Raw genomic sequence first — 17,932 nt, 5'->3', positions numbered from 1 at the left:
CAAAAAATAAGAACAGTCACCCATGCAAAAGCATACTAATAAACTAATGGATAGACACACATGCCACAGTCACTATGATTATCATCAAATGTATTTAGCGTTATAGTGAACAGCCATTTTTTTCAGCATTCACAATGTTATCTCCTTTTTTTCCCATGAGCTATACTGGCACCGTTACTGATCCCCCACCCACACCCATCCCCAACACATAAACACTTTTTCTGAAAGAAAGTTTACACAAGATTGAAAAAGAATGCTTTCTTTTTAATATTACCATCATAATTATAACCATTAACATCATCTTCAAATGTTTTTTTTTTTGAAATCACAGAAATAAAATTAAACAAAAAGGCCATCATCCACTACTGAGTCTTTCAACTGTCCACCACACAGAGTCCTCCAAGCCTCCTTCAGTTCAGTCCTCCAAGCCACCTTCAGTTCAGTCCTCCAAGCCACCTTCAGTTCAGTCCTCCAAGCCACCTTCAGTTCAGTCCTCCAAGTCGCCTTTAGTTGAGTCCTCCAAGTCGCCTTTAGTTGAGTCCTCCATACCATTCAGTTTAACACACACAAGCCGCGTCTGCCTCTCCAGCAGAGGGATCAGCGCTGTACCCCCCGATTGGAATTCGGAGGTCCGGCTCGTCCCCGGTGTGGGAAGTGTTGAGTGGGAAGTGCCGAGGTAAGCGTGGCTTTGGCCGGTGAGTGCGGCAGGCAGCTGTGAGCGGCGAGTACACGCACGTTTCCGGGGGAACGGTAGCCGTGTTGCTCTTGCGACGGCCGAGGCGTCAATCCGACGCAGGCGGTTAGAGGGCCTCTCCCGACGCAGCTGGCGGGGAGGCGCGTCGGGATGGAGAGCGCGGGAACGGCACGCGCACGTTTTGCAGCGACGTCGCCTGGGCTCGCGCCGCTTCAACTCAAAAATGACTCAAAAAATAAAAGAATAAAAGACACGGACAAAGCAAACCCGTGAAACTTCAAAATGCACCGGCATTCACTCCGCACCATGAAATAACCGTGATTCATAACGCTGCTGCACAGATATATAGATATATATACAAAAATACATTAATAAAAGGAAATTTAATTAAATAATACGTGTGTGCATGGCATAGAGGTGAATGCTGTACAGGCAGGCTGATCCGCTCGTCTTTGTTCTGTTTTACTGCACCCTGTGAATGCTGCTGCGGACCCTTATCAGTCTGCGGTACAGTGAGGGAAGACCAGGACTGAATGGAGCTGTGTACCAATCAGCAGACAGTTGCCATGGCAGCACTTCCAGGAAGAGCATCAAACTCCTCCCCCTTTCCCCCCTCACTTCCTCAATCTCACAGCCCCTCCTCCCTTTCTGTGGCAAATGGAAGACTGCTATTCCCAAGCCACCAGCATTAAAACTCGGGAGGCTGCTGGGGAACGCTCCTGTGGGGTGTCGGTAGGGCCCGTTTGACTGGTGCAAGGTCAGAGTTGCGGCTGCACAATTATTTCTCCTGTTGCTGGTGTTTCTGCTTTGCCTGTTGGGGGAAGAGCCTGATCGGAGTCGATTGCTGCAGTGTGTCTGCTGGGCTGCTCACAGAGGGGGCGCTGTAGGGGGAACTGCAGTGGCCATGTGAGACCAGGAGTGTCACAATGGGAGGGGGGCAGTCTTTTTGGGTTGGGGGGGAGTTGTTAGAAATGCTCAAGCTTGTGTTCAAGTCATAAGGAAGACCGGAGTGTGTTGGTGCATTTCGTTGGGCCGGGCTAGTGTTAGTGTTATGATGACTGACTCCTGGTTTGTTGGTATACAAGCTGTCCTGCTAAATTGTGTGTTTGTGTGTGTGTGTGTGTGTGTGTGTGCGTGTGTATAGCAGAGTCACTGGGAGCATGTCTGTGAACTGTGGGACCCTGTCAGCCAATGTCCTCCATCCCAACTGGAGCCCCGCCCCCTTCCTGGTTAGTGGGCGTGTATGTCCAGGCCTTGCCCTATGAGCGGGTCCGATGGGTGGGGGTGGGGTGGCGGGTGCAGCAGCATGGCGGGATGGGGGGGTGGGTAGGGGTGCAGGGAGGGAGGTCCGTGGGGGTATCCCGGCTGGGGCAGGACAGCCCCGGGGTACTCTGAGGACAAAGCTGTCATTCCCTGAAGCCCTGCAGACAGAACCATGAGGAAAAAGCACCGTTTAAGCACACAGTACCGAAATACATAACTTAAACCTCATAAACACGCTACTTGCAATTCACACTCATGTCTGGGGTCAATGCTAACGAAATGTCAGATTACCACTGTGCCTTCATTTCAGAGTGTGTTATTTATGTCAAATCAATGTGTCTTAATTATCTATAATTAGTAATTATGTCATTGATCACACGGAAAGATGGACCAGGACCAATTAATATTGCAAAAGCAATGAAGCTTTACCTTGTAATGGCATTTTTATTTGATCTGAGATGAATGACATGTTGGAGTATGACATATGACGGAGAGGGATGTTCTGATAAAAAAGCCCCCAGCTCTCGCTCTCTATCCCTCTCTCTCTCTCTATCCATCTCTCTCTCTCTCATGCTCTTTTTCATGACTGCAGGTTTCTTCCCTCCATATTTGCCATTCAAGTGATGGATGGCTGATCCACTATTCTCCCCACAGATGCTGATCTCGGATCAGTGCTATGCAGGTGAGCAGATCAGCAGGCCCCCCTGCATGCTCCTTACGAACTGATCTGGGATCAGTGTTGCCGAGGATAGCATGTCACCTGGCAGCAGTCTGGAATGCCAACTGTGACACATCAGACGGCAATTCTATCTACTCTCGCCCCAGAGGTGGAAAGTCCAGGGGTCACAAAGTAAAAGTCCTGCCACGTGTTTCTTCCACTGATTTCACTCATTAGTTCTACTGCTTGAAGAATTGTGCTAATTAGCAAATCCAGGTGACTGGAACAAAATACCGGGGAAGACTTTTACTTTCTGAACCGCCTGATTCTCCACCCCTGTCTCCCCCCTACTCTTCCGTTTCTCCTCTTCCTCCCCGTCCTCTTGCTCACCTGCAGCCCTGATGCCCAGGTGGGGTTGTCCATCCAGGCCAAACCCTCCCATCGCCGCACCCTCCGGACTGTAGGGGGCGCCCTGACCTGAGACACACACAGACGGACCAGTTCAATTAGCACGCTTTCAGTCAGACGATCTGGGCACGTGTTTGTAACGGGGCTTTGTAAAGATCAACTGAGGAAGCTGATCAAGTGTTGAGATAGAGGGATGGTTAAAAATAGATGAGGTAAGTAAAGATAGGCCTGCAAATGAACACAGGAGAAAGAGAACAAATCTACCCCTGCAGAGGAAACTCTGAATAGATACAAAGCATGTCTAAAAAAAAATCCCCAGCATTTGAATAAGCCTATTTATGGATATTTGGAAGCCTTCTGGAGTAATTAACCTTTCTCTTTATTCTCACAAACAGTACTAGCTGATGTACATCAGGAGCCTAATGCATCCCTGCTGAAACAAGAAGACACACCTTTTTACATTTAAATCCAGTTAGCAGATAAATAAGCATATCCTCCTGATACCCAGCAGAAAAAAGGTCAAGTAAATTGTTTTGACATAATACAAGTGTCTTGCAGTTAAAAATATTTTCAAAATATTATTCATTTTATTTATATTGCATGTCACATGTAGTGTAGATTTCAGTAAGGCAGAATATACAGTTCTTGAGATTAAGACCAGAGACCCGTGTCTCCTACAAGGGACAGAAATTAATTATCGTGTCTCAGGAGTATATAAGCAAAAAGCACAGCCCACAGGTCCGTACGATTGGACGGCTCTTACCTGAGCGATTCGACTGGTCTATCATAGGCTGGACGATTCTGCGCCTGGCGTTGATAAACCTGCAGGGCGGGGGGGGACAGGAGACAGGCAGACGGGAGGGTGAAGCCGAAGGCCGAACTCAAGGAGACCGAGCCCCTTAAATTTTACGACCTTTTAGCCTATTACCTGCTCCTCATAAATCGCGGGCCCAATGGCCCCGACATTGATCACGGAGTAATAATTGATTGTAGGGTATCGATTGTGTCGGGGCGGGCGGTGATTACAGATTGCATTATGGGCCGGCGCTGAGCGCCGGAGCGCTGCCTGAGGGGTAAGCGGAGAGGGGCTCATTGATTATTGATGGGCGAGTACTGACCAGTTGTTGACCTGCAGGATGGTGAGCCCGGTGTCCTGTGACAGCTGCTTCTTCTGCTCCTCGGAGGGGTACGGGTGCTGAGGGGGGACACACAGAACCGCGCTACGGTGACTAAGAGTATAAACAAAACAAAACATTCCCTGAGGAGTTATATCCTATTGGTGCTTGATATTTTTTAAGCGTACTTAAACTTGAATGTCTGATCAAGCACTAACCCTGGGTCTAGTCATCTGAGGACTGTAATGATCACTATACTGGGGGCAGACAGCTGGGCTGGGTGTGTATATTGTCATACAGTGCGGTAAAACTGCTTAACCAAGGTCAGGTCGACAGCACTGCTGGAAAATCGAATTCAGCTGTATGTGTGTAGTATGATGAGCCCAATCCAATTTATGTAATACAGTGTTCTGAGTGTGAAAACACACTCAGGCTCAGTACACAGTCACAGTACACAGCATCAGTGACTGATTTGGTACTAGAGCCCAACCAATATGTCAGATGACTGATATATAGGGCCAATATTTTTTAAGCATGTCTGTGATGGTAATCAAGGACGACATGCGGCCAACATACAGGACCGAGATCCGATCTGCCAACCTCATCTGTCCCTACCCCACCTCTCATCGAATGCAAACTACAGCACAATTCGACACAATTCAAAAACAGACCCTGACCCGTCGAGACAGCCGTACACAGAAGGGCGGACACACGAGCTGCTCGCGAGCCTGCAATTTGGGAATACTATTTCTTTCTCCAGGGGAACCAATGGTGCGAGTTTGAAACAGGCTTTGACAGCGTTGGCAAGTTCAGGGAGAAAAGTCGCGTCAGTGCGGGTTCGTTTCGTTAATTTCAAGCATGTCACTCGATACGTATTGTGCAGAGTCCCCGTCACGAGGGGGGGGGGGGGTTAACAGAATATCCAGCTGCACCCGAGGCTGACTGCTGCTCTTAAACTTTCACGTGCTATCACAGTAGCAGATTATAGGCAAAGAGAAACTGTTGTACCTCTGCTCATTTTCTCTCATTTACAACCTACAGTAAATGTGTCTAAATATAGAAACAGATAGTGTTACTCTCGTGGAAATTTTTTTTTTTTTTTTGGCACAATAGGGAAAATCTAGGAGGGCAAGAGGAGCTGCCTGGCAGGTGCAAATCCAGAAAAGCTCAGCTTATTGTGGTACACTTTGCCACTAACTGACTGGCAATACTGGCCTTCAGTAACTGATTGATGTTGAACACACTGATGCGCAGGTGACGCAAAGTTTCATGTAAAATTGGTACGAAGAACAGAACATTTTTCAATAAAAGTTTTTTGTTTAAGAAAGAAGCCTTCTGAGTACCCTTGCGTCATCATATCAGTGCAAAATTGGTGTACAACCCACACAGGAAGGTCTACATTCAAAAATGTCCTATATTAGCTGCCGTACCAGTAAACGCTGAATTTCTCCCCTGTAAAATCTCACGTTAATCAGGAGCTCTACGCACACTGTACACACAGTCACTTAGTCTCACGGACTGACAGGGGCAACACCACTCAAAGACAAGCTCAAGGAAAATAAGGAAAAGAATCGCACAGTCCCATGAACGGCATAAACGAGAGCGCGGGAGAAGCTCAGCTGAACTCCAGCGCGCTTTACGGACCCGACAAGACTCATTATGCGCTAAAAGAGCTTCTCCGCCATTCTCTCCCGAGGAGATGAGGCAACACTGTGGGTAATTAAGGTCCTCACAGTCATTAGCGCTGCTTCAATTAGCTCCTAATTATCTCACACTCGTTACTGCTACTACTACTGACTGTTCACTGGGGGGTTTTCTTGGGCTCCACTTTAACAACTCAATTTGATTAAATTCAACTTTATTCAGTTTAATTTCATTCAATTCAAAGTTCTTCAATGGCGCCAATTAAAATTCTCCGTGTGTAGTACTACAGTATTGGCCATTGTCATCGTCACACAATGCAAGAAATAAAACGTGATTCCTATCGATAATGACGGACATTTCATTCTCATTTCCCTTCTCGCTCTCTGTCCTCTAGTCCTCCTGCTGACCGTCACTCTTTCTCTCCTCTGTCTCTCTCTCCTCTCCTCACCTGTCTATCACTCTTTCTCTCCTCTGTCTCTCTCTCCTCTCCTCACCTGTCTATCACTCTTTCTCTCCTCTGTCTCTCTCTCCTCTCCTTACCTGTCTATCACTCTTTCTCTCCTCTGTCTCTCTCTCCTCTCCTCACCTGTCCATCACTCTTTCTCTCCTCTGTCTCTCTCTCCTCTCCTCACCTGTCCATCACTCTTTCTCTCCTCTGTCTCTCTCTCCTCTCCTCACCTGTCTATCACCATTTCTCTCCTCTGTCTCTCTCTCCTCTCCTCACCTGTCTATCACTCTTTCTCTCCTCTGTCTCTCTCTCCTCTCCTTACCTGTCTATCACTCTTTCTCTCCTCTGTCTCTCTCTCCTCTCCTTACCTGTCTATCACTCTTTCTCTCCTCTGTCTCTCTCTCCTCTCCTCACCTGTCTATCACTCTTTCTCTCCTCTGTCTCTCTCTCCTCTCCTCACCTGTCTATCACTCTTTCTCTCTCTGTCTCCTCTCCTCTCCTCACCTGTCTATCACTCTTTCTCTCCTCTGTCTCTCTCTCCTCTCCTCACCTGTCTATCACTCTTTCTCTCCTCTGTCTCTCTCTCCTCTCCTCACCTGTCTATCACTCTTTCTCTCCTCTGTCTCTCTCTCCTCTCCTCCCCTGTCTATCACTCTTTCTCTCCTCTGTCTCTCTCTCCTCTCCTCCCCTGTCTATCACTCTTTGTCTCCTCTGTCTCTTTCTCCTCTCCTCCCCTGTCTATCACTCTTTCTCTCCTCTGTCTCTCTCTCCTCTCCTCCCCCCTCCCTCGGTAGTGCAGCCCATTCTCACCGACAGGTGCTGGAAGAGCCAGGCTCTCAAGATGTTGGTTGCCACTTTGGGGAAGATCCCCCTCTTTTTGTTGTTCCTCCTGTCCCGATCGTTCTCATCCTCCTCGCCCGTGCTGGGTGAAGCCACGCCCACGTCCATACCGTCCCCTGCAGGACAGACACACGGACGGTGGATCAATACAAACAGGGCTAGCAGAACCGCAGACAGCACTCGACAGCATACAGACAGATCTACACAGACTACACGACTACGGACTGCTTGTACAGACAGCAAAAAGAACAGACAGTACACAGACAGTAGAGGTACAGACAGCAGTACAGAGGCACAAACTGTACACACACATGCTGATGCAGATATCAAAGGAAACTGATACTACATTTGGACATCTGTCAGTGCTAATTTTAACTTCCTTCAGTGTATGAGTGTGTACATCTGTGTGCTTGTTATATACATATATATGTGTGTGTGTGTGTGTGTGTCTGTGTGTGCATGCGTGCGTGTGTGTGCTTGCATGTGTGTGTGTGTGTGTGTGTGTGTGTGTTAGCATGCATGCGTGTGTGTGCTTGCATGTCTGTGTGTGTGTCTGTGTGTGTGTGTGTGTTGCTTGTGTGTGTGTGATTGTGTGTGTGTTTGCATGTGTGTGTATGTGTGTGTGCATGTATGTGTGTTTGCGTGTGTGTGTGTCTATGTGTGTGTGTGTGTGTGCATGTATGCGTGTGCATGCGGGTGTGTGCGTGTGTGTGTGTGTCTATGTGTGTGTGCGTGCGTGTGTGTGTGTGTGTGTTGCTTGCGTGTGTGTCTATGTGTGTGTGCATGTATGTGTGTGCGTGTGTGTGTGTGTCTATGTGTGTGTGCGTGCGTGTGTGTGTCTATGTGTGTGTGTGTGTGTGTGTGTCGTACCAATGTCGCTGCAGTTGTCGATACAGTGTGAGGGCAGGCCACAGGAGGAGGGGCCAGGGGTACCTGAGGGGGTGGATACACAGTCCTCTGGGTCCTGCAGCCAGGAGGGATTCTACAGGGAGGGAGGCACACTCAAACTCAAACTCAAACCATCACACCATCACACAGGTAACCAAGCAACACCCTCAAACTAAAACCATCACACCATCACACAGGTAACCAAGCAACACACTCAAAGTCATACCATCACACCATCACCCAGGTAACCAAGCAACACCCTCAAACTCAACACATCACACCATCACACAGGTAACCAAGCAACACCCTCAAACTCAACATATCACATTATCACACAGGTAGCCAAGCAACACCCTCAAACCCAAACCATCACACAGGTAACCAAGCAACACACTCAAAGTCAAACAATCACACCATCACACAGGTAGCCAAGCAACATGCCAGGCCTACCTCATACTATCAAATACAGTTATATTAATAAAAGTTTTATCTTTCTGCCGTGTGTCGGGGGGCACTGCGTATATGTTTAATATGCATGTGCATGTTTAATATGCATGTGCATGTTTGTACAGTGGAGTCAGAGATCAATGAGCTGCACTCTTCCAATATGGAATTGTAATATGGAATCACATTTGCCTAAATGTCTTCACAGCAAGGAGAAACTGAAACATTTAAGCTTTTTCTTAAAGAATAAATAAATCTTAAATGTACTGTTTTTAAAGAGAAACCAGAACTCAATTGAAAACACAGTATTATCAATCATTCAGTGTTATGAAGATACACATTTTAATTTCTACTTTGACTGGCTTAAACAGTGTAGAGCTGAGTGATTGTATGAATAAACCTTATGAATAATAAACACAGCATTATAAAAAGGAATGCTCTCTAGTAAAGGGACCAAAATGGGGCAATGAACACATTTTATGGACTGTAAACTATGACCTTTCTCGGGGCTCAAACTGAGGGGAGGTGGGGCTGAAGGAGGAATCCTCTTATTTTAGAAAATGTCCCTCTTGTTAATGCAGACCCATTAACTTTGTTTCCAAATAATAGGAAAATATGTTCTAAAACCAATTTGATTTCACTATTAAAAAAGTCTGTGGCAGCAAATGATTGATTGCCTTCAGAATCTAATCAAAAACAAAGCAACAAAATACCCCAAAATGCACCTCAACTGACAACTCCACCCACCCTTTCTTAATGTGGTGACGTGTCACTTACCTGGTCTGACAGACTGGTGCAGGAGCCAGTGAAATCCTCCATGTCGGACTTGGACCCGCCCTCCCGGTCATCCAGCACCAGGTCTGTGGGCATCTTGCCTTTCAGGCAGGTAATGTAGCGGTGGCAGAAGTTGTCACACAGGTCGTGTACCTGAGGGGGCGGAGTCAGAAGGAGGAGAGACGTTAATGGCGCCCCCCGTGGATGCCCCCTTGTTGGGAACGTTTGTGCTCCTCCTGATCATTGTTGGTGAGGACAGTGCAGCAACAGTTGCAGGGTGAAAAGGGCAGGTGTGGGCATAGTGACAGGGTGAAAAGGGCAGGCATGTATACCTTCTCCAGCTCCAGCAGGTGGAAACGCAGTACCTGGATGGCCTGGATCATCTGATTGGGTCACAAAAAAGAGAATATGAGGTAACCAAAGTAGGCAGCCAGGAAAATATAAATCATATTGTGTGTGTGTGAGAGAGAGAGTGCATGCTGTGCGTCTGTTTATGTGTGTAGGTGTTGTACAGTATGTACTCACAGCGTACGCCTGTGCGTGTTTGCAAGTGTTTGTGTGTGAGTGTGTGCGTACGCATGTATGTGTGCGTGCTTTACCAGGTTGTCCAGTTCTGGGTTTGTGGAAAAAATGGGTTTCTCTGATCGGATCTGAAAGACAGGGAGATTGGCGGTTATGGCGGCTGCAGCAGGAGCTGGCGATGCAGCACAACGCAGCAGCAGCAGTGTCTGCTCTGCGCTGTTCCACTGCTGCAACAGCACCCTCACTCACCTGCTTGGCAAACACAGCGATGTCGTCATTGAAGGAGTCCGAGGAGCAGACGTCGCTGTGATTGGACATCCCGGGGTGGTGGGGTGGGGCTGAGGACAGGGCAGTGGAGTCCCGGGGGGAGCAGGTGGCCAGCTCACACTTCTCAAACACCAGAGCGAGAAGGGGGAACAGAGGGTGGCTGTGGAACGGACACACACACTGAGCGTACGTAGTGCAAAACACATAAACACATACATGCACACAAGCACGCACACACGCACATGCACGCACATACTTTGTGCATATAATGAACAAAAACACAGAAACACACATGAACACAAACACACACACACACATACCCAGACAAACATGTTCATGGTATATGCACATGTGTGTTGTATACTGCACTTACTATGTGCATTTTGTTCAGTGTATGCTCTGTGTGTGTGCGCATGTGCATGCATGCGTGTCTGTGTGCATGTGTATGCGCGCACGTGTGTGTGTGTGTGTTTGTATTCGTGCGTGGGTGTGTGTCTGTGTGCGTGTGTGTGCGTGCGTGTGTGTATGTGTGTGTGTGTATGTGTGCATGCATGTGTGTGTGTGTGTCTGTGTGCGTGTTTGCGTGCACACAACACAATATGGACATGTACAGTAGGTGCAGCGATAGGAAGCAGTGCTGAAGCTGGCAGTGCTCACCCGTAGATCTGATCACGGTGGTGTTTGAGGGAGTCTGTGAGGGGGTGGCCGTAGTGGGGGGGTGGCAGGGACCTCATAGCCTGCACATCCCTGTACCCCCCCATGGGGATGCCTTCTCCCTCCGGCCCTGAGTAGTGCACCTGGTCCTCATACTGAGGGAAGAGAGAGAGAAAGAGAGACAGACAGAGAAAAATTAAAAGCGAGGTTATACTCATATAAAGAAAGAAGCACTGTGCTAAGGTAGAAAATTCTGGATTAAGTTTTGTTTGGGTAATATCACCATTTTCTGAACTGAGCGAAGCACTTTTCTGTTTTGTTTACCAACCCAAAATGTCTCATGTCATCTCAACGGCGTGCTATCGTACGGAATTAGTCTGAAAGGAGGGATGGAGTGAGGCAGGAATGAGGAAATGGAGATATGGAAGTCTGAGAGAGAGCGCGCTGAGCGCGGGAGTGTGGACAGAAAGAAGGAAGGGTAGGAGCATGTGCGGAGGAGTGCTGTTTGTGTTGGTGAAGTCCGGAGCTGCCGCTAATCGTCTCTCCTCCTTGTTCATTAGGGCATTAGGGCCCCTTTGATGTTCTTGCATGCACTGCCTCATGGCAGACGAAAGCCACAATGGGACACACACACACACACACACACTAACATGCGTACACACACACACATGTGCACACACACACACACACTCACATGCGCACATACACACGTGTGCACACGCACACACACATACAAACGCGCGCACACACAACACACAAACATACACACACTACATATGCACACACATGCGCACATGTGCAAACACACACGCACACACCCACATATACACAACATGCATGCACACACACACAGCACAGAGACAGACACACAGTCTGTGTACGGTAATGAGCTCTAAACTCACACACATCCTCTTCACTCCCTAATTTACTCACACACTATACAAACACACAGCACGCAAACACTCATACTTGCAGCCTTAAAATAAATAGTATTATAGTCGTCACCTGAGACATTTTTTTCTGGCACTCTCAGATATTCCTTTGAATTATGACATGCCCTCCAGTACAGACACACGCAGAACATTGCTTAATCACACTAGTAAACACGTAGCAAGAATTCACCACCCGCACTAGAACTAGTGGTAAACCTAGTAGTAATTCCAGCGGCAGGCTATAGAAATGTGAGCCTCTGTTGTTGCCCTGTGATCACCGAATCCACCTGCGTGCAGTGTTTAGGCACAGTACTTTTAGAAGTAATTGCTACGAACACGGCGTATCAGTCCGTCTCTACATAGCGGTATCCACTTACAACGTGCACGTCGCCGCTATTCGTCGCCTTGTCAAAGCACCGAAACGGAGTTCTCCAGTTCATTCTGACTTTTCAAGGCTCGTGAGACAGAGAAAACTACCACACATGTGCAAAACACGTTACACGGTAATAATAGTAAGACGGCATGAAAACATAAACATCATCAATAATAATAATAACAATAATAATAATAATAATAATAATAGATCGTTGATAAAACATTGAAAAAACAAACTAGCCTAACTTGTACTTGAAATTTAAAGCTTGTTTAATTATAAATAATTATCTGGACGAGAAATAATCAGATGGTGCAACGATACTTATTGCAACTAATACGTGGGGAGACAGTTTACTAACTTAATGAAATTTATTTTCACATAGTTTGGTAATGTACGGTGCATTAACGACATAATTTTTTCGCAGTGAACGCTCACAGTATACACCGAAATTTTCGGAACAGCCACCCCATACAAACAGTTTACAAATAGTTCGCAGTAACAGTATGTTGTTCTTATGACAAGTGGAAATGGTGTCCCTGGGTAACATAGGAAAATCTATTCTTTTAAACTATTATTTTCATAAGAATTAGAAGGCACTGGGGTTCTAATTTTTTATGACAAGTAAATAAGTCATACAATAGCCTTCAGGGTTAAAATTTTGAATTATATAGCCTAGGGCTTTATTTAATCTTTACTTAAATTTTAGATGTAAATACAACTAATTTTAACTTCAACACTCTCTCCGACCCTTCGCATATTCCATCCTCAAGGTAGTAGTCTACTGAAAATATTGATTAATTTCGAAAGTAATTAAAAAGTTGTCAGATCTCTTGTAAATGTGTGCGAAGCGATGAAGCGCGAAGTGGAGCAAAATAAATCCACTTTATTTTTCCTTTAAATATGAGCTTGCGATGTAAGATCATACCAAATTCGCAGATAGAAACTGTAACCCGATGAAACTGACACTTTACATTTTTAAATGCAGTCACAATGGCAACCCTGGTGCGGTTTCGATGTGTTTCACATTTTAGAAAACTATATTTGTTTTCTCCACGCGCACGCGACATCAAACTAAAGAGCTTTATTTTTCCTCTTTTAACGTTTTCATTAAGCAGTTTCCAGTTTAAGATGCTTTTGGATTGCATCCATAAGAATAAAAACTGCTTGTCATGGGCTATTTTCTTAAGCCTGCCCATGGAGAATCGCAATCACATAGTTAGTTGTGCATGTCTGCTAATAAACCATACTTGAAGTTCAGTGTAACTATATCACATCCATTAAGATCTTTTTAAAAATGCAAACTATTGTCTGCCTTTAGTGAGATAGCCACAATTAAAAGACATGAATTGACAAAACCGTTAGAGGCCTCTGCTTTTAAACCATTTTTAAAGACTTAGGCCTGTATTCTGTTCTCACCTTTTATTTACAAGTAAACCCAACTAATACACTTTTTCTTCACAAACTTAGCTTTGGTGAGTCAGTTTTAGTAATTGCTGAACTCGCCTGATTGTGTTTGTGGGGGAAAATGCTTTTAATTGTTAGTTTAAGTAAAAGATGACTGTTGACTGAATCCAAGCCTTTGTGTAGCAGACTACGTTGCTAAATATTCCCAAATTTGTTTTCTCAAATACGCCTAATTTAATGGATTAATAAATGTTTCAGTTTCTCCACGGTCCAGGTTCAAGATCTGTAGGTATGCGCACTGCAGGTTTTCAGTGAGAAATTGTGGCTGATAAGTTAATTTTACTCTGATAGCGCACAGTAAAATGCCCAGTGCGGTAATTCAACTCTCACAGAGTAGCCTACTTAAATCCAATAGGGATCATATGTACTCCATAAGAGTGGATTTAACACAGAAGATTTTGCCGTGCAGCTATATTTATATCTCACTTGAAATCAAATTAAATAAACTCTGCCGGAGTTAGAACATGTTCGGGGCACTCATGCGAACAAATTAAATTACGGAAAAAAATTGATCAGTATTTTAGATAATTGATTTATTTATTTAACAGGGACGGTACACGTTGTTATCCGATAAATGGCTATAAATGAACTTAATATGAAAAGAGATAACATTGTGCATTTATAATGTAGGCTACAGTCAAAGTTACACTAATAACCTTTAATAAAATGAGTCAACACCTAAAGTTCGTAGGTTTTCCCTGCACTAAAATGCAAATCTCAGAACCATTAAAACGTCCAAATTTAGTTGTCTGTAATAAATTATAAGGTTATTGTCTAACTTTGTTTTTACTTGATGAGAAATGTGTTAGTGGTCACTAATATATGGATACAAGATGGGTTTTAAGATGGATACAACATTAAAGTTTGTTCATGTGAGAGGAAGAATGAGAGAGATGTCTAATACGATTTGTAATATGAAGGATATGTATGACGAGAATTATCCAAAAGCCCACGCGGCAAGAGGCCGCAGTTCGATGAAGTCTAGCACCGCGCTCAGCTCCAGTCACCGACCCAATGTAGCAAAAAAGTTGACCTACTTACCGACTTGTCTGCCTCTCCCTCCATCTCCCCTTTCTTTACCCCTGTCAGGTCACAGTATTCCTCCAGTTTAACTATTACTTCCACTCCCCATCTCTACTTTTTATTTGATTGCATCGCATCTATGCCATTTGGGAAAGATTTGCACACACAAAAAAAAGCCGAATAGTTCTTTCCTATCATTGTATTTCCCGTTTCACAGTTACGTCGGACACACAAAACCGATCCCAAAGTGTGACGGCTTGTCGCTTTCACACCAATAGGCTATAGCCAGGTAATAGTCCGCTTATCCAGAGTTTATTGCTTTAAATAATTTTAGTAGCTTCGTGTATGACATTACAGAAAATAACAGATACATGCCTTAGATCAGCCAAAACAAGGAGCCGGTAATAGTATTACATTAACTGCAGCAATTGGCCAAAGCAATACTGTACAAGAATCCAAATTAGACACATTTAGCCTAGTTTAATCAAAGATCAAAGGGACTGCTATTATTACGTTGGTTATTAGCATGTTATTATATAGCCTACAATTATTGCTCAGATGTCAAATTAAAGGTAAGTTAGGTGATACATTTAGAGAATAATGGATTGTGTTATTACTTCCTCTACAACCTGCTACCGCTTGATACAAACTCAAAGCCAGATTGCTCCCTTCATTGGCCGGGCACAATCTACGGAGCGACTCGCTAGCCAAGGAGGAGAGAGGGCAGGAAGACGGGGCAACGAGAGTCAGGGTTGTTATGTCGAAGGGCAGAAGTCGCACGAAATATAGAGAAAGAAACCACGGCGACAGAAATGAGCCTACGCAAATTATTAAAAGAGTAAATGATATTGAGGTTTCAAAAGGCAATTGTGATGATAATAATAATAAGTCTTAAGAAAGTGAGTGTTCTAAAACGAGCAGCAACCATGAACAGCAGACCTACCCTTTTATCCATGCGACACGGAAGCCAATCCTGTACCAGGGAGGACGAGATAGCGGCTTTCCAGTTGAGGCTTTCTGCCAGCCGAATCCGGATAACTAATCCAACTAATTCGAATGATATGGTCCTTCTTAGCCTACTGTAACGCCGGTTAAATAAATAACAGGTGCTCCAAATCTTACTGCCTATTAATGAGACGTATCCTTTGGTTCACTGTATTAGGCTATAGGTTAACAATTTCGCTTAAAATAAATAAGAGTGATACATATTTTGTCTATCGTCTATATAATGGTTACGCTTATAAAACAGCCACTTAAAGAGAGTAAATGAAGCGGTCGCAATTTATAGTTTTTGATCGCCAGTTATAATAATATAAACATAAAATCGCCTGGTTCAGGCATGTGAAAGATTGTGCGTATATTGTAAAATAAAATTTTTTGAATTGATTAGATTCCAGATAAAGGGGTGTATCCACAGACTCCCCTATCCAACGTAGTTCGAGTTCCGTGTCAGGCCGTGCCCCGACAATCCTGCACGGGCTGCGGTGTTGGTTCTGCAAGCGCGCTGGATTGCACGGTGTGTCTGGAGGTTCGGCGACCAGGCAGGATGTGAAGTGCGGAAAAATAGCGTGCTTTTTGGCCGCTCCCGCTGTCCATCAACTGAGGCGAATGGCTGGAATCTGTCACTACGAAATGAGCGATGAAGCCTTAAATCAGCGCAGGGATGGATGGAGCGATGGAGGTTGGGAGTTGTTTGGGGGGTCAAAACACGGTGGGGTCTCTCACCCCCCACCCTCTTTCTCTCTCATACACGCATTACAATCGCGCTCTCTTATTTTCGTGCAACGGCGCACACTTCGGCTTACACACATGCATAGGCTACAGACTCCCCCTTTCGTTTGAAAGAACTAAAACTGGATTCATTATGCGGACTGTTTCCAAAACACTCAGAAATTCCCACATAACCAGCCTTTCTTTGATACCTCCGCTGTATCCCGGGGGTCGGGCTATAGCAGGCTTTATTAAAGGTTGCCGCTGCAAATTGCACTCTCGATACAGGTCTTGTTTTCATTTTTCTGTCTCGACAGCCACGCGTCACTCAGTCACTTCAGAACCAGTTCGATCTGTGGGGCTTTTGTTACCAGTCAGTCCCGATCTTTGTTCTTGAAAAGCGCAAACTTAAGTTCCCATAGGCGAGCTTAGTGGCATTCCCTCAAGCTATAGCTACTGTTTGTAGTAAGCCACATACATGTATAATTTGTTTACCGAATAAGCAATACATGCTTATCGTATTACGCTACTTTACGTCTTATTGCCAGTATTGGAACACGGCAAGATTTTGCTGTTTTGTTTTGAAACGACGAATACAAAATAGCTAGGCTTATGTTGGCGTCGGCATTAGGCTATATCCACCCTGAATGCATCAGGACTAGAACACGAAATAACATTGTTATTTTTGCATTTACTTTCATAATTAGACTACATCTACCCCTCTTCCATACATTCTTAACCATGGGGAATGCAAAAATGGGCTGATCCGTAACCGTGAAGTTTGGTCGATAAAGGGAAACCTAAGAAACTCAGTCTTTCTTTGTCCCAAAAAACTCTCAGGAGGGCGAGAGGGCCTACCTTTTCTTATGTTGTAAATTACACTTAAGGAACATCATAATTATTCAAAACGTTCTCCTTATCCCCCACCCATTGTGAGCTATCACCGGGAGGGCAGAACTTCAATCGCCAGCGTGCAGGCGAGCATACTGGGCCGGAGCTGGGGGCGCGGCGGGCGGCAGGCAGAGTGACAGAAGCGCAGCGAGCGAAGGCTGTAACAACAACTGAACTACGGCCTTTCAACACCGCAGGAGGGTCACTGCTAATAGGCGCGATAATGGCTAAAGAAAGCTCCAAGAGAGGACTGGTGTTACCTTAATGAAAGTTATGGATGTTTTTGTATACATTCCTTAATGTGCCATTTTCAAGTTGTGCCGCAGGTTGAATATTAACTAGTCTGAAATTAATATCCTGTGTAGGCTACTCAAGTTATTTCAAGGGGGATTCTTAAATGCAGCCACAGTCCAGCTCTCCCTGTGTTGTTTTAGATCACATATGGACCGGTATGTGCCTATTTCTAGCGCATTCCGGTCCATGTTACTAGTAGATGGGGAGTGAGTCGCAGGGTGTTTGCGGGTCAGCTGGCCTTCGTTTGTTTATGGTCTGTTATTGTTCGGCAGTTGGTATTGCGTGCGGTTTTTGTGCGTGTGCACGTGTCGATGAATGTGCGTGTGTGCCTGCTTGAAGGGTCAGTGTCAAGGTGGCCGCCCTTCAAAGTGAAAGGCGACTGCAGGCCATGCCCTAGGCTACAGTAAGAGGGGAGGAGAGAGGGGAAACGGGCTGTTTGTGACTGGAAAGGGAGATGAATGATAAAAAAGGAGGGAGTGTGTTTGGGGCTGGGGGGGGGCTTGGGTGGAGTGATTGAAGCATTTTTGCATCTTCTCGCTCCCTCTTTCTTTTTCCATTAATCTCCATTTGCCTGTGTTTTTCAATCAACTGTAATCGCAATGAAGCCTGCATTTTGTGTCTGA

General features: G+C 45.4%; 1 protein-coding gene across 4 annotated transcripts; it reads right to left on the bottom strand.

Annotated features, from left to right (window-relative positions):
• Positions 1-243: 243 nt before the first annotated feature.
• meis3 (myeloid ecotropic viral integration site 3) lies at positions 244-17,186 on the bottom strand. 4 transcript variants are annotated; one of them, XR_010324515.1, is made up of 13 exons: positions 15,358-16,927; positions 10,623-10,774; positions 9,948-10,125; positions 9,776-9,826; positions 9,509-9,559; positions 9,180-9,329; positions 7,941-8,052; positions 7,041-7,186; positions 4,142-4,218; positions 3,787-3,845; positions 3,006-3,092; positions 481-2,115; positions 244-432 (listed from the first exon to the last, which is right to left on the bottom strand). XR_010324515.1 is itself a non-coding variant. In XM_064302337.1 (12 exons), the coding sequence occupies exons 2-12, from the start codon at positions 10,724-10,726 to the stop codon at positions 1,925-1,927; spliced, it is 1,206 nt and encodes a 401-aa protein (XP_064158407.1). In that variant the 5' UTR covers positions 10,727-10,774; positions 16,983-17,186; the 3' UTR covers positions 244-1,924. The 4 variants fall into 4 exon arrangements, 3 of the variants coding, with proteins under 3 accessions (XP_064158407.1, XP_064158406.1, XP_064158408.1); XM_064302337.1 differs by lacking the exon at positions 15,358-16,927 and adding an exon at positions 16,983-17,186 and having other exon boundaries at positions 244-2,115; XM_064302336.1 differs by having other exon boundaries at positions 244-2,115.
• Between the last annotated feature and the right edge of the window lie 746 nt (positions 17,187-17,932).

This window comes from Anguilla rostrata, chromosome 12 (genome assembly GCF_018555375.3).
Source record: "Anguilla rostrata isolate EN2019 chromosome 12, ASM1855537v3, whole genome shotgun sequence".
NCBI lineage: Eukaryota > Metazoa > Chordata > Actinopteri > Anguilliformes > Anguillidae > Anguilla > Anguilla rostrata.
The sequence above is the reverse complement of the archived record's forward strand: the minus strand, read 5'-3'. Positions and strand labels throughout refer to the sequence as shown.